General features: G+C 43.1%; 1 protein-coding gene across 1 annotated transcript in view; it reads left to right on the forward strand.

The window, feature by feature from the left end:
- Nucleotides 1–17,113, forward strand: part of LOC112620166 (S-adenosyl-L-methionine-dependent tRNA 4-demethylwyosine synthase) — a 254,738-nt gene that overhangs the window by 114,141 nt on the left and 123,484 nt on the right. Inside the window, exon 12 of the mRNA XM_025378411.1 lies at nucleotides 541–718. Coding sequence (XP_025234196.1) covers nucleotides 541–718 — 178 coding nt within the window. The remainder of the gene's footprint in view (nucleotides 1–540; nucleotides 719–17,113) is intronic.

Here is a 17,113-nt window from a genome sequence, read left to right on the forward strand (position 1 = left end):
GCTACCGCACCTGGCCTGTGGCAGTATTTTTTGAAGCTCCTCAGGTGATTCCAGTATGAAATCTGAAGTATTCCAGTATGAAGCCAAAGATGAGAATGATTAGGTCTCTTCTTTTTCTCTCCTATACAGTTTTGGATCAACTACATTTACTTTCCCAGCTTGAGGAATGATTGGTCTAGAAGAGGCTTATTCTTATGCAGATATACTGAGTTCATTTTCTTAGATCAACATGAAAGAATACAAAGCTAAGCAAATTATGCAAAGGGACTTATTCTGCATCCCAAATAATTAGCTAACAAAGCTAGTTTTGCCTGCTTATATTGATGTAGTTTAACTGGTACCAAAACTAAGAATGAGGTTACTGACTGATTTTTCTGATTTAGTAATTCTAGTCCCACCCTGTCCTTTGGCCTTTGTTTTGTATTCTTTGGTATCAAAAATGAATTTGCTCTATAAAATCAAAGCATCATTAAGAAAAATGTAAGTGACATCCTGTATCTGTGCGCTATGTAGCTGAGTCCTTCTCACTGTATTCTGCAGGAGTACCCGGCGTCAAAGCAGAGCGCTTTGAAGAAGGAATGACGGTAAAGCACTGTGCATTGTCCCTCGTGGGAGAACCAATAATGTACCCAGAGATCAACAGGTTTTTGAAGCTGCTCCACCAGTGTAAAATCTCCAGCTTCCTGGTCACAAATGCACAATTTCCTGCGGAAATCAGGTGAGTTCTCCAGCCTATCGGAGAGATGCTGCGTGAATCTATGTTTCACTGCAAAGTAAAACTAATAGGCATTAATGCAATCAAATAGGATTTATTGATTACTTACAACATACAAATGTCGGGCTTTGGGAGGTAAAGATGGTCCTGCTTTTCAAAATCTGTTCTATTAGGGACAAACATTAGTAAAAAGACTAGAGGCACAGATACGTCCCTAGGGGAATTCAAAAGAGAATGAATTTTTTTTTTCCAAATGGGAGAGGCAGGGTAAAACTTTCCAGAGAAGCTGTCATTTAAGTTTTTTTTTTTTTGAGTCGGAGTCTCACTCTGTCTCCCAGGCTGGAGTGCAGTGGTGCGATCATGTCTCACTGCCACCTCCGCCTCCCAGGTTCAAGTGATTCTCCTGTCTCAGCCTCCTGAGTAGCTGGGTCTACAGGCGCCTGGCACCATGCCCAGCTAATTTTTTATTTTGTATTTATTTATTTTTTTAATAGTGATGGGCTTTCACCATGTTGGCCAAACTGTTCTCGAACTCCTGACCTCAAGTGATCCTCCTGCCGCAGCCTCCCAGAGTGCTGGGATTAGAGGTGTGAGCCACTGCGCCTGGCCTAATTTTTATCTTTATGTCTGGGAATAGTACTTGAGAAGGTAGGAAACTATATTGTTGTTAAAAAGGAACTTCCTGAGAAAGACATGGAGTTGTGGTATTTGTGATAACCATTATGTAAGTGTAGTTTATTTAGACCACAGAGTGTGTGAGAGGGGCAGGTGGAAGTCAAGTTGGAAAAGTTGGGATTAGATGGTCTAGGACTTCAAATGTGGTCCTTTCGAAAGAACGTTCTTGCTTCTTGCAGAGCAGTCTACTGGCGTGGTATACAATGGGGGAGACAAGAAGCAGCAGGAACCTAGATAGGAGATTATGATGTTTGCTTAGGTCAAAGTTATAAGGGTGGAAGCAAGTCAGTGGGAATGAGGGAGTCTTAAAAAAGATGCTGTTAAGCCGGGCGTGGTGGCTCATGCCTGTAATTCCAGCACTTTGGGAGACTGAGGCGGGTGGATCACCTGAGGTTGAGGTTCAAGACCAGCCTGACCAACATGGAGAAACCCCATCTCTACTAAAAATACAAAATTAGCTGGGCATGATGGTGCATACCTGTAATCCCAGCTACTCGGGAGGCTGAGGCAGGAGAATCGCTTGAACCTAGGAGGCGGAGGTTTCAGTGAGCCGAGATTGCACCATTGCACTCCAGCCTGGGCAACAAGAGCGAAACTCCGACTCAAAAAAAAAAGATGCTGTTGAACGATTGCTAGGTACGACTGGCAAACTGCTTGTTTGGCTCTGAGAGGCTAGCGGAGAAGAGGACTAGGTAATTACACTGAGGGTTCCAGCCGTGTTGATTGCTAGGATTATGAGGCCCCATAACAGCAGAGGGCTCTTGTAAGGAAGGGTCAGGTTCAGGTGGTAGGATGATGAGGTTGGGTTGGACAACTTAAGGGAGGGCTCTCCTGATAGGGATGGTCAAAGGCATCTCCTGGGGCCTCTGGGGAAATGACCTGTTTTTGTGTCATACTGGGACTAGGCACATGCTGTAGCACCAAAAGTATTATTCAGTTTTACTCGTCTGTTATTTATTGGTGTTTTCCCCCATTAGACTGCAAGTTCCTTGAGGTCAAGACCTCTGCTTATGTATCTTGGTGCCATTTTTTGCCTGGTGCACTGTAGGTGCTCAGTACATGGGTAGTGAAATATTGGGGAAATAGGGAAAAAAAAAGATCTTTTTGAATTCAAGTTTGTTTCCTAAACACTGGCCAATAAGGTAAGGTTGTAAGAACTAAAGAAAGAAGAGAGAAACACGAAGGGCGGCTTAACAGTTAACAGGTTTATTTTGAACCTGGGAGGGACTTCTCACTGAGCTAGGTCAGAAGCCACACTCTATTACAGACTAAGAGTTTTGAAGGATTCAGGGTGCGAGAGTTTATCAGAGGCCTGGACTGCTTCTGTGCCTCTTTGTTGTGCTTATCTGGGAGGTGTGTGTCTGTTCCCATACCTCTTTCTGCAGCTGCAGGCATACCCTCGAGTCAGCTTTTAGCTTCCCTACCTTACTGCACCTGAAGGGAAAGGAACGTGCTTATTAAGGCCCACTCTTTTACTGGGGCCCAGTGTATGAGGGTGAAGTTTGGCAGTTACCCAAGAGACTTTCCCCCCCACCTCCCTCTGTGCCCCAGGGATCTTATCTGTTTTTACTGTCTGCTGTTTCTGGCTGCTTCTAGTTGGAAGTGATTTCCTTGAAATGCCTGAAGCTAGAAAGGGAGCTGGAACTTAAAGTGGGAGGGTTTGTCTGACATGACGGTGCTCCTGCTCTGTCAAAGATGTGACAAAGAGGTGAAAATATTTGCAAAAAATGAAGACCATGGTTATTTCTAGAAAGATTGATCACATACACTCACACACACACAGTCAGCTTGAAATATTTATTTATTTATTTTTGAGACAAAGTCTAGCTTTGTCGCCCAGGCTGGAGTGCAGTGGCACAATCTTGGCTCACTGCAACCTCCGCCTCCCAGGTTCAAGCGATTCTCCTGCCTCAGTCATCCCAGTAGCTGGGACTACAGGCACATGCTACCACACCAGCTAAGAGACGGGGTTTCACCATGTTGGTCAGGCTGGTCTCAAACTCCTGACCTCAAGTGATACACCCACCTCGGCCTCCCAAAATGCTGGGATTACAGGTGTGAACCACCAAACCTAGCCTGAAATGTAATGTCATAGGAAATCAAAGAGTTGATTAAAATTATTAGCTACCAGGCAATAATATGAAAATCAGTGTATTATCATAAAGATAGCTAAGCTATTACTTTTTGAAGCTGTATAAAAAGGTGAAGTTAAAAAGTTTTTAAGAAGTCAATGTGTCTATTTTACATAGGGTTGCTGTTTCTGTTTTTAAACTTTAGTTGGGTTTTAAATCCCTGAATTTTCACATGGCTCATGCGGGGGACATTGGGATAGAGTGATGTTTGGGGTATATGCATAAAAAAAGGGAGTCTGTCTTAAATTAAAGGCATACATCCCCCAAAAAGAATGGAATCTGTTAGTGGTAGGATGTAGTACTTTTTTGCAAAATGATAACCAGAGAAAATTCATTGTTTGATCATGAATGGAATTGTCTGTGAATGCCATCATGGATTGAGGAAAATTATAGAGTATGATATAAGATATTTACCCGAAAACATCCAGCAAAATGTTGGGCACATTTGGTAGATGTTGTTGAGTCTCTCTTTCCCTCTCTTGCTGGTGAGTCTTCTCAGGCCTGCAGAGGGATCATGGAATGCCACAAGATGTTCATACTAGCCTCGATTGCCATCCTCAACAAACAAAAGAGATAGGACGGCATATGATTCCAAAGAAATATTTCGTCATTTACTAAACCTGACTGGCAAATGAGGAGGGAGACAAAAAGGAAGAAGTGAGGTGGCAGGATTGGGGTAACAGGAAGAGTAGCAAACTTCTCCGATCCTGAAAATGAGAGTTTAAAAAGTGGATGGGTTTACTCTATCAGGAATCATCAAGAAAGAAAGAACGAATGCTTAGGAAATAGAGGTTACACTTTTGGATTTTTTTTTTTTTTGAAATGGAGTCTCGTTGTGTTGCCCAGGTTAGAGTGCAGTGGCACGATCTCGGCTCACTGCAAGCTCTCCAGGGTTCAAGTGATTCTCTTGCCTCAGCCTCCCAAGTAGCTGGGACTACAGGCACCCGCTACCATGCCCAGCTAATTTTTTGTATTTTTAGTAGAGACGGGGGTTTCACTGTGTTAGCCAGGATGGTCTCGATCTCCTGACCTCGTGATCTGCCTGCCTCAGCCTCCCAAAGTGCTGGAATTACAGGTGTGAGCCACTGCGCGCAGTCACGCTTTTGGATTTTTTCTTTTTTTTCTTTTTTTTTTTTTTTTTTTTTGAGACTGAGTCTGGCTCTGTCGCCCAGGCTGGAGTGCGGTGGCCGGGTCTCAGCTCACTGCAAGCTCCGCCTCCCAGGTTCACGCCATTCTCCTGGCTCAGCCTCCCGAGTAGCTGGGACTACAGGCGCCCGCCACTTCGCCCGGCTAGTTTTTTGTATTTTTTTAGTAGAGACGGGGTTTCACCGTGTTAGCCAGGATGGTCTCGATCTCCTGACCTCGTGATCCGCCCGCCTCGGCCTCCCAAAGTGCTGGGATTACAGGCTTGAGCCACCGCGCCTGGCCTACACTTTTGGATTTTTAAAGCATCCTTGAAGCTCCTATTACGAAGGGTGCTGTGCTTCAGGGAGCAGGCATGCAAACTGTGTTGCATCTTTTAGGGTATGTCCTTCCCTGACATAATAGGGAATATGCAGAAAGTAGCCATTCTAGATTCAGATCTCAAAAAGTGGGCACATCTTTGTTATCCATTGAAATACCCATCTCAAAAGAGAAGAACAAAAGCAAGTCTGAGGTCTACAGATTACTGCTAGGATATGGGAATAATTTCTGATAATGCGAATCTGGTATACATGGGTTGAGGACATAATCTTTCAGCTTACCTTTTTCTGAAACAGAGCAGTCCTCTTGGCTTGGGAATAATGTATGTCCAAATGTTAGGAGGTCCTAAGTATAAGACGACCCTCCTACCCCCACATTTCCCAATGAAAGATTTGAATTATCTAGAAAAAACTTCAAAAACAGAATGATGAGAATTGCCATGCTAGATACTATGATGTGTCATAAAACCACAAGTTTCAAATACTCTGGACTGTAGAGTAGTGAAACAAGATAGTCTTCAGATAGCCTTTACTTTTAAAGTAATACTTTCAGGACTTGAGGCCTCTCTGAATTAAACTAAGGATGCTCCCTGCCAACCCCCATACCCCAAGAGAAAACAGAAAGAAAAAGTTTTCTAAGAGGAGATAATCTTACTTATTTCTGTGAATAGGAGGAATCAAAATACCAGTTGTCTCTGGTGTCTTAGTTTCTTGCAGAAAAATAAGGCTGTAGATTAACTAATAGAACACAGAGGCCATGTAGTTTGGAAGTTTCCTTTAATGTCGATAATGCTAATTCTATACAGCAAGTCAGCTCATACAGTTCAGCTATTTGCTGAGCCTCTTGCAGCCATTTCATCTTTGAGCACACTGTAAGAATTAAAGAAAGAGGAGAGAAACAAGAAGGGCAGCTTGACAGTCGGTAGGTTTATTTTAAACCTGGGAGGGACTTTTGATCTTACACACACACTAGGAAGTAATACTGTTCTCTGGGTGGTTTGGTGGCCTATTGATTTTTTATTTTTTTAATTAGAATTTTTTTTTTTCTAAGTAACTGCAATACCACCTGTACTCTGGTATCTTTTGAGGGGAATCTAGACTTTGTCAATTGTCTGTATTATATTCAGACTAGTGGCTTTTTCGGGGTACTAAACCTTTCCCTAAAAGGGTTTCAGTCTTCCTTCCAGCTCCAAAGCATATGACTGTGTATTAGTCTGTTCTGGCATTGCTATAAGGAACTAACTGAGACTGGGTAATTTGTGAAGAAAAGAGGTTTAATTGACTCACAGTTCTGCGAGTTGTACCGGAAGCATGGCAGGGGAGGCCTCAGGAAACTTACAAACATGGCGGAAGGCAAAGGGGAAAGCGGGCACATCTTCACACAGCAGGAGGAAGAGAATGAAGGGGAAAGGGAAGTGTTACACACTTTTAAACAACCAGATCTTGTGAGAACTCACTCATTATCACAAGAACAGCAAGGGGGAAGTCCCCATCACCCAACCACCTCCCACCAGGCCCCTCCTCCAATATTGAAGGTTACGAATTCAACATGAGATTTGAGTGGAGACAGACAGAGCCTAATTATATCAGACTCTTTACTGACAGTTCTGCCCCTGAGAGTAGTTTTCACAATGAGTGGTCCTCCAGGAGTTTTGGGAGAGCCAGATATTGGTTGTGGTTGCTGTATAGAAGCAAACACCTGGCCGGGCGCGGTGGCTCAAGCCTGTAATCCCAGCACTTTGGGAGGCCGAGATGGGCGGATCACGAGGTCAGGAGATCGAGACCATCCTGGCGAACACAGTGAAACCCCGTCTCTACTAAGAAATACAAAAAATAGCCGGGCGAGATGGCGGGCGCCTGTAGTCCCAGCTACTCGGGAGGCTGAGGCCGGAGAATGGCGTGAACCCGGGAGGCGGAGCTTGCAGTGAGCTGAGATCCGGCCACTGCACTCCAGCCTGGGCTACAGAAGCCAGACTCCGTCTCAAAAAAAAAAAAAAAAAAAAAGAAGCAAACACCTTAGGCAAATGAGAAAGTTTTTGCTCTCTGAGTAGCTTTATGCTTTTGTTTGTCAGAGGTTAATAAAAGTGACAAGAACGTGTAACACACTTCGTATTAATAGGCCTGGTGGTGATTAGACAAGAAAAAAGCCATTTCTTGATAGGAAAGTACTGATATATTTTAACATGTGTCAGTTCTCTTTTGCTGCAATCACTCACCTCAAACTAACAATCAATCATTTATTTAGCTCATAACTCTGCAGATCAACCTGGAAGTCTTTTGCTGGTCTCAGTGTTGTTCACTGGGTGGATCTGCCAGGGCTGACTGATTGACGATGGGCTGGCGTGGGACCCAGGGGCCGCTATTCATGTGGCCTCTCATCCCCCAGCAGCTGTGCCACACTTTATCACAGCGTGGCCGGGTTTCAAAGAGCAGTGAGTGGGGCAAGCTCCAATGCACGAGCATCTTTCAAGCCTTTGCTTGTATCACATTTGCTCACTTCCCATGGACCAAAGCAAGTCACGCGGCAGAGCTTCAAGTCAATGAGAAGGCACTCAGATCTACAGGGCAGGGGCATTTGGGTACTGGGACGGGAGGAGTCGATGGCCATATTTGCAGTCTACATACAGCACAACAGACCACACTTGTCAAGGAGTATAACCTTGAACTTACTGGGGCTCAGTATTCTTCAGGAACTCAGTTGATGATTATAATTATGTGAATAGCCCAGATGATATACAATCAATTTTCTCCTTAAGCCCAGAGGTCTCAAACCCTCAGTTGATAAGAAGTAGGTTTTGCTTTTCCTACACCTATTTACCACTTTTTTTTTTTTGGAGCCAACATTGAAAAATCCAGAGGTTTTACATAAAATCTGGACTTTTGACTTTGAAAAGATGATCTGGCAAAAGTTGTCAAGAGCCAAGGAGTAGTTATCTTTTCCAGGAAGCCCTGTGGTTTTCAGTTTCCCATACTCCTCCCGTCTTGCTGTTTCTTCAGCCCTGAGGCTGAGTGTCATCTGCCACTTGTCAGAGGAATTGCACGGTTGATTTTCTTATAGCAGAGAAATTCCTGTCACCATTTCTAAAAAAGTGAAATAGTGAAAGGAAGACTGAGAGGCCACATAGTCCCAGAAAAATGGAAGAAAGCATATCACTTTAAGGAGAGAATATTCTTGTGTGTTTCATAGGCAATCTGCATTTTGATGCACAAAGAACGTTTGAGTGAGGAGAGAATATTCTTTTTTTTTTATTTTTATTTTTTGGAGACGGAGTTTCGCTCTTGTTGCCCAGGCTGAAGTACAATGGTGCGATCTCGGCTTACCACATCCTCCACTTCCCGGGTTCAAGTGGTTCTCCTGCCTCAGCCTTCCGAGTAACTGGGATTACAGGCATTTGCTACCAAGCCCAGCTGATTTTGTATTTTTAGTAGAAACGGGGTTTCTTCATGTTGGTCAGGCTGGTCTCAAACACCCGACTTCAGGTGATCTGCCCACCTTGGCCTCCCAAAGTGCTGGGATTAGAGGTGTGAGCCACTGCACCTGGCTGGAGAGACTATTCTTGTGATTTCATATGCAGTCTGCATTTTGGTGCACAAAGCACTTTTGAGTAAGGAGAGAATATTCATGTGTGTTTCATATGCAATCTGCATTATGATACACAAAGAATTTTTTTTCCTCTTAACAGTGACTTGCTCGACTCACATTATTTCCTTGGTCCCTGTAGACATGTGAGTTTAGAACTTTGTTCCAGGGCACGGTACCATCTGTACATTCAGCTTTGCAGTCAGAGAGGTTCATCATAGCTGATGTTACTGCTGCCATAGAAGACTCCATGGAATCATTTCTTATACATCGCTCCACGCGGTGATGCTGACGACACCTTGGTAAAAGCAGATCTCTGTATGGCATCGTGTTGTAAGGCAAGGAAGTTGTTGAGGAGGATGTTGCGCAACACTGAACAGCTTCTTCCCTCTGAGGAACCTCAGAGAACTGGTTTGTTCTTACCTTGTGGACATTTGAATCCTGTAACAGTGTCTCCCACTTCATGAGTGTGCCAGAGTTCAGAGTCAAATCTGTAGTCATTTGTAGACTCACGAACTCCTCGCTTCATATTTAGTCCACGTTAATTGTTTTGTATCATAATCATCTATTTTATATTATTTTAAAATTTACATTAGAATCTCATAGCTCTTTTTTGGTGAGTACTGTAAATCTAAAGCTTTTTAGCTGCTGGCAGGTTTATCATAAGAAGACAGAGCTGTGCTCAGCATTTAACTATGACATGATTAACTTCTCAGACTCACCTCCTGCTTCCAAATTTCATCCCTGTGTACGTTTACTTTCGAACACCTTTTTCTTGAAACTGTAGGAACTTTATTCTCTTTTCTCTGCTGCTTCTGTGTTTGTGTTATTTTGTTTGCTTTGTGTTTTGTTTTCTTTAGTTTTTGCTGAGGCATTCACCACATCTTTTAGAGAACCTCCATAAACTGGATGTCTCTTTGCATATTAGGTGCATAGTATATGTTTGAAGAGATGAGTGAAGTTTAATAAACGTGCAGTTTTCTTGTATGTGTTAGCTCAAAATTGTTCCAGAAAACAGCTACAATGAAATGAAGATTGAATACCGCCTGATTCTTTCAATAGAAGTTTCTTTCAATAGAAGTAAATACTGCCTGAGTCTTTCAATAGAAGTTCCCCACCCCCCAGCCTATCTTGTTTGCACTAAACATATGAAGTTTAAAATCTAATTTTCTCTCCTGTCTTTGAATTCGTGGAATACTTTTCTGAAACATGCCTGTCTGCATGGGCTAAAGAGAGAGAGAAAGTGCAGAGAGGTGGCAAAAAGCTTTGGCTCTGTCTGGAAAAGATCTAGATTTGAATCTTGACTGGATCTCCTAGTGTCTTTCTGACATTGGAGGATAACTTTTCAGTGCCCGCTTTCCACATTTGTAAAATGATGATAATAATAATGACTACCTTATGGTGGCATTGCGAGTATGTGAGATAAGACATGAAACACAGAAGTTTCACCTTTGGAAAGGCAGGCTAAGTAATGTTGGTCAAAATATACTTTAAGGCAAAACCCATTAATTACTTGAGGTAAGATTGACTTTTTTTTTTTTTTTCTCCTTCAGAGACAAAGTCTCATTATATTGGCTAGGCTGGTCTTGAACTCCTGCACTCAAGTGATCCTTCCACCCTAGCCTCCCAAAGTGCTGGGATTACAGGTGGAAGCCACCATGACTGGCCAAGATGGACTTTTTTTTTTTTTTTAAGATGGAGTCTCGTTCTGTCTCCCATGCTGAGTGCAGTGGTACAATCTCGGCTCACTGCAACCTCCACCTCCCAGGTTCAAGCAATTCTCGTGCCTCAGCCTCCCGAGTATCTGGGATTACAGGCATGCACCACCATGCCCAGCTAATTTTTGTATTTTTAGTGGAGACAGTTTCACCATGTTGGCCAGGCTGGTCTCAAATGCCTGACTTCAAGTGACCTGCCTACCTTGGCCTCCCAGAGTGCTGGGATCACAGGAATGAGCTACTGCACCTGGACAAGATGGACATTTCTTAATAATAAAACGTTAAACCCACCAGAAACATAAAATCATATAACAATTCAAACTTTTTAACACTGAATAATATAGTCTCAACATTGACAGACTACAAAGGGGGAGAAATAATAGATTTTTAACTGATTTCTCTGAAAGTGATAAATCAAAATTAGTAGGAGTATTGAAGATTTGAGCAATGGAATTAACAGATTTAACCTATATCACAGAAATAGAGCATTCCAACCAGAAACTTTGGAATACAGATTTTTTCTTTTTCTTTTCTTTTCTTTTTTTTTTTTTTTTTTTGAGACAGGGTCTCACCCTGTCACCCAGCCTGGAGTGCAGTGGTGTGATCTCAGCTCACTGCAGCCTCTGCCTCTCGAGTTCAAGTGATTCTCCCACCTCACCATCCCCAGTAGCTGGGACTACTGGTGCACGCCACCACACCGGCTAATTTTTTTATTTTTTGAGGGAAACGGGGTTTCACCATGTTGGCCAGGCTGGTCTTGAACTCCTGACCTCAGCTGATATGCCGGCCTTGGCCTCCCAAAGTGCTGGGATTATAGACATAAGCCACCACGTCTGGCCTGAATACAGTTTCTTTTCAAGAGCACAGAACTTGTTCACAGAAAAATTACCAAATGGCCATTTGCTGAACATTATAGACATTTCAAAACAGGGTTGAAATTGTATAGAGTGTGATATCTGAACACAATGGAATTAAATACCAAGAGATAATTAGAATATTCTGGAATTTAAGCAACACACTTCTTATTTACGTATGGGTCAAAAAGAAGGTACAGTGGAAATAGAAAATATATTGATGAATGATTGATAGATAAGAAAACAAAATATGTGGGTTGGATGTCAGCAGCAATAGCAAAGCACAGACCTTAAAAATCCTGTTTCTCCATGAAAACAATGAGAATACTGGCAAAAATGGTCACAAGCGACTTTTTCTTACCTGTGGAAATTAACCAAAGGCATGCAACAATGTAAGGAGCATATATTCACAAAAAAATTTTTGTGAATTTGCTGCATTTCAGTAAGAAAAATGAGCTTTGTGATGTTAACTTGTTCTATTCCATTCTCACTTTCCCTAGCCTTGAAAACCAGTAGCTTGGCCAGGTGCAGTGGATCAGGCCTGTAATCCCAGCACTTTGGAAGGCTGAGGCAGGCGGATCATTTGAGGTCAGGAGTTCAAGTCCAGCTTAACCTACATGGTGAAACCCTGTCTCAACTGAAATACAAAAATTTAGCCGAGTGTGGTGGCGGGCACCTGTAAGCCCAGCTACTCGGGAGGCTGAGGCAGGAGAATCACTTGAACTCAGGAGGCAGAAGTTGCAGTGAGCCGAGATCACACCATTGCACTGCAGCCTAGGGGATAGAGCAAGACTCCATTTTAAAAGAAAACAAAAAAGAAAACCAGTAGCTCACAACCACAGTAAAAACCAGTAGCCCGGCAGCTGTGGGAGGGGGCAAAACAGAGTGGGAACTCCTTCAAAGTGTTATTCCTAGGAAATTGTCATTATATATGACTTGTATGGCAAACCTGGAAACTTTCTCTCACAGGGGTTGTCTTTACTTGAAGTGATTCAAGTTTGTCTGGTGCAAAAAGCCTTTGTCTGGATGTTTCTCCTAAACCATTACGGACGATTGTTTAACTTCACAAAGCTGCCTCAAGTGGCATTAACAGCTAGGGCAAACAAGAAGCTCACCAATAAATGTAAAAGGAAAAGCTGGGCCATGAGATGTCATAGAGGACTTTGAAAAGCTCCATCGTATTCCTGGGAATCTCCAACACCACTTACATGATCAGGGCTGTAGGCATGCTGGAGAAGAATTGAGAAGGCCCTGTGCCCTTGGTTCTTCCTGAGTAAGCAGGCAGCGAAAACCAAGGCAGAGTTGCAAACTGCCTGCCTGGGTAATGAAGGCAAAATTACAGAGCCCCTCGACAAACGCTAGGAGGCTTACCAGTTGGAAGCATTTAAGGATATTTCTGTCCATTCATAAGCTGACCACTAAGCTAACCAAACAGAGACTTCAGTGGCCAAACACAACAATGAATATTGAATTTGCCAAATTATTTCAGCAACAACAAACAGCAAAAGAGAAAACCAGGAAACAAACAAAACAATATGCCCAAAACCAGGTAACCACCCAAACCAAACAAACCTGGGTTGAGATGTATCTGATTTCCAGAGTTGCCACTAACGTTATTTAAAATAATGGCCAGGCGCTATGGCTCATGTCTGTCATCTCAGCACTTCGAGAGGCTGGGATGGGAGGATTGTTTGAAGCCAGGAGTTTGAGACTGGACTGGGCAACATAGTGAGACCCTGTCTCTACCAAAAATTAAAACATTAGCCAAATGTTTTGGTGCATGCCTGTAGTCCCAGCTACTGAGGATGCTGAGTCAGGAGGGTTGCTTGAGCTCAGGAGTTCAAGATTGCAGTGAGCCATGATCGTGCCACTGCACTCTAGCCTGGGGGACAGAGTGAGACCTTGTCTCAAAAAATAAACAAATAAAAAGAAAATGTCTAGTGTTTACTTTAAAGAAACCCACAAGATATACAAAGAAACAAGAATGTGGCCTATACACATGAAAGAAAACAGAGAATAGAATCCGTCTACAAGAAGCCTAGATGTTGGACTTACTAGACAAAGATTTGACATTGGCTATTTTAAATGTGTTCAAAGAACTACAGGAAAGCATTTTCTTTTTCTTTTTTTCTTTTTTTCGAGGTGGAGTCTTGCTCTGTCACCCAGGCTAGAGAGCAATGGCGCAATCTTGGCTCACTGCAACCTCCGCCTCCTGGGTTCAAGCAATTCTCCTGTCTCAGCCTCCTGAGTAGCTGGGATTACAGGCATGGGGCACCATGCCTGGCTAATTTTTGTATTTTTAGAAGAGACGGGGTTTCACCATGTTGGCCAGGATGGTCTTGAACTCCTGACCTCAAGTGATCCACCCCCCTCGGCCTCCCAAAGTGGTGGGATTACAGGCGTGAGCCACCACGCCTGGCCAGAAAAGCATTTTCAAAGAAACAAAAGTATGAAAATGATGACTCATCAGATAGACTATCACTAAAGTCTCTCAGAGACCCATGGGGCACCTTCAGGCATGCCAACATATTTATAAAGGGAATTCCAGAAGGACAGGAGAGAGAGAAGTGAGAAGAAAGAATATTTGGACAAATAATGACCAAGGACTTCACAAACTAGAATTTGGGAAATTCGCAAATATGTGGAAATTAAACAACACACTGTTAAATAACCAGAATATCAAAGAGAAATCACAAAGTGCGTTCTTTATCTGTAGTTGTTAGAAAATCAAAGAAAAGTCTGGGCGCGGTGGCTCACGCCTGTAATCCCAGCACTTTGGGAGGCCAAGGCAGGCGGATAACCTGAAGTCGGTTCAAGACCAGCCTGGCTAACATGGCAAAATGCTGTTTCTACTAAAAATACAAAAAATTAGCTGGGCGTGGTGGTGGGTGCCTATGTTCCCAGCTACTTCGGAGGCTGAGACAGGAGAATCACTTGAACCTGAGAGGCAGAGGTTGCAGTGGGCCGAGATTGTGCCATTGCACTCCAGCCTGGGTGACAGAGCGAGACTCTGTCTCAAAAAAAAAAAAAAAAAAAAAGTGCACTCTTTATGTATTGATATGGAATGATTTCTACAAGTTCACAATCTTTTATCCCTTGTGCCCAAAAGTGTTTCAGAATTTTAGAAAGATAATACAGTATATCCACTGTATTTTATGGAACATCTCCAGCACCCTAGCGCCACACACATGTAATTAGTTCTACAATAAAGTATGCTTAGTCACAGAAATGGAAAAATTACCCAGGCACCATGGCTCATGCCTGTAATCCCAGCACTTTGGGAGGCCGATGCAGGCAGATCACCTGAGGCCAGGAGTTTAAGACCAGCCTGGCCAACATGGCACAACCCCGTCTCCACTAAAAATACAAAAAGTAGGCAGGTGTGGTGGTCTGTGCCTGTAAAACCAGCTACTGGGGAGGCTGAGGTAGGAGAATCGCTTGAACTCAGGAGGTGGAGGTTGTTGTGAGCCGAGATCGTGCCTCTGCACTCCAGCCTGGGTGACAGAGCAAGACTGTCTTTAAAAAAAAGAAAGAAGAGAAAAGAAAAATGAAGAATACAAACAGCCTTGTAAGTCAGATTTCACTTTCAACTAAGTTTGTCTCCAAACTTGGAAAAGCAACCTTTTGGTTATTAGAGCTTTTCGGAGTTTTAAATTGTGGTTAAGAGGTTGTTGGATTGGTGATAAGTGGGAGGCACGGGGGAGCCAGATGCAGAACGGTGCGCTGTGCTGGCTTTTTAATCCATCCATCACACTGGAGCCACGTGACTTTCATCAGCACTGATCTGATTGTGTCACCGGCTACCTAAAACTTCAGTAAACCAAACCTAACCCTGGCAGGACATGAGACGTGGCTGCAGGCATCCCCCAATTCCATTTGCCATGTTAGAGCCACGGGGAATAGTTTGTGATTCCTTTATCCTGCGGCAACTCACAGCTGCAGGCCTTTGCATTTCTTCTTTGGACATCCCTGGAAATGATCTCATTCTCTTCCTGATGAACTCTGTGTCCTTCAGAGATCAGCTTTGACTTTGACCTTGTTACATCTTTTGTATGATTTTGCCAAGCAAAATCAACTCACTCCTCCATTTATTCCCACTGCATTTTCCCCACCTTAGTCATGGCGCTGTGTGATGGGACTCGCATCCATCTTCTGTTCCCTCCAGAATGTAAATATTGAGGGCTGAGCCTCTTGGCCTCAGTGTCCAGTTCATAGACAAATGTTGAGTGAAGTGCATAGGCCCCTGAAAGGAATTAAGTTCAGAATTTCTTCTCAAGGACTTCTTGTTTTGGCTTCTCTTAGGACTTTGCAGTCGTAATCTGCATTTCACAGATCATCCGTATTCTCTTGGATTTTCCATTTACGGAATACTGCTTGTTACATGTAACCGCTGTGACTTGAACACTGAGCCACACTGTGGATTTTGCCATAATGGGCAGGGTTAGGAGAAAGGCCCTGGAGTCATCTCTGAACTTGAATCTCCTTAATGCTTACTGTTTTTCTTTTCTTTCTTTCTTTCTTTCTTTTTTTTTTTTTTTTTTGAGATGGAGTCCTGCTCTGTTGCCCAGGCTGGAGTATAGTGGCGTGATCTCGGCTCACTGCAACCTCTGTCTCCTAGGTTTAAGCGATTCTTGTGCCTCAGCCTCCTGAGTAGCTGGGATTACAGGCGCCCGCCACCATGCCCGGCTAATTTTTGTATTTTTTAGTAGAGATGGGGTTTCACCATGTTGGCCAGGCTGGTCTCAAACTCCTGACCTCAGGTGATCCTCCTGTCTCAGCCTCCCAAAGTATTGGGATTACAGGCATGAGCCACCGCACCCGGCTTGATGCTTATTCTTTATAGATTGTTGCACACGTTACTTAACCTCTTGAACCTCAGCTTCATCGTCTCTAAAGTGGGCATAAGTAGCGACTACGTGGTCGTTTTATTGTGAGGATTCAGTGAAGTGATCAAGAAGGATAAAGCACATGGCACAGTGTGCCAGCTTGGTGAGTGCTAAATCATTCTCTTCCTTCTCCTTCACCCTCCTCCTCTCTTCCTCCTGAGCTATTTGGCTTGATCTGACAGCCCCAGATTGTCTTAGAGATTTAGGTTTTAATATCATTGCATGTTTGGGTCACTCGGGTTATTTTTTTATCCCAAGGAGGAGCTTCAGAGTCACTGTTTACTTGGATTTCTTACAAACATAATCTCTCTCCTTTTTTTTTTTTTTCCTACAGATATTGTCAGGCCTCATTCTACCTTCTGAGCCTTGGAAGGTAGAATGAGGCCTGATAATCTCTACAGAAAGGCAACATGGGAGGGAGATTTTTATGTTCGTCAGCACAGTTTTATATGTGATAATTCTTCACTCAGAGATTTAATATTAAGATAAAGGGTCCTTACAATACTCACATCACGAATCCTTGAGCATTTTTACAGAGGACTAGGCTTAAGGTTGTCTATCTTCGATATTGTCTCTTTTTGGGAGAGCAGAGGATATCCTTTTTAATTACTCCCAGCAGTGCTGTGAGATTCTCAGATGCAGGAATTATTATTATGATGATTTTGATGATGTAAGACTCTTTTGCTTTTTGGGAACATTTGTTATCTCTGTATAGAATAGAGACAGATAAGTGACCCTACTGGGAGCCTCATTGTCTCTTCTAGGTGAATAGAGACCAGTGCTAGGCAGAAACAAGATCCCTAAAGCTCAGAAAATATATATCTCCAAAGGCCTCTTTGCTAATTTTGAACCCCTTAGAAATGAGCTCTATAATTCCTGGGGACCTTTTCCTCTTCTCCATTCTTCCTCTGCTCCTTGACAAGAGATCTAGAGACTTCCCTGAGTGTAGCATCTCAGACATCTAATATTGACTAGAATTCCTTAGTGGTAGTGTCAGTGTCCAGGGCTTCCTATTTTGTAAATGATAGAGTTTTGTAAAAGGAGTATGGCCTTTGGAATGTACTGTTCATAAGCTTAAGTAGTTATGGAA

This window comes from Theropithecus gelada, chromosome 3 (assembly GCF_003255815.1).
Source record: "Theropithecus gelada isolate Dixy chromosome 3, Tgel_1.0, whole genome shotgun sequence".
NCBI classification, from domain to species: domain Eukaryota; kingdom Metazoa; phylum Chordata; class Mammalia; order Primates; family Cercopithecidae; genus Theropithecus; species Theropithecus gelada.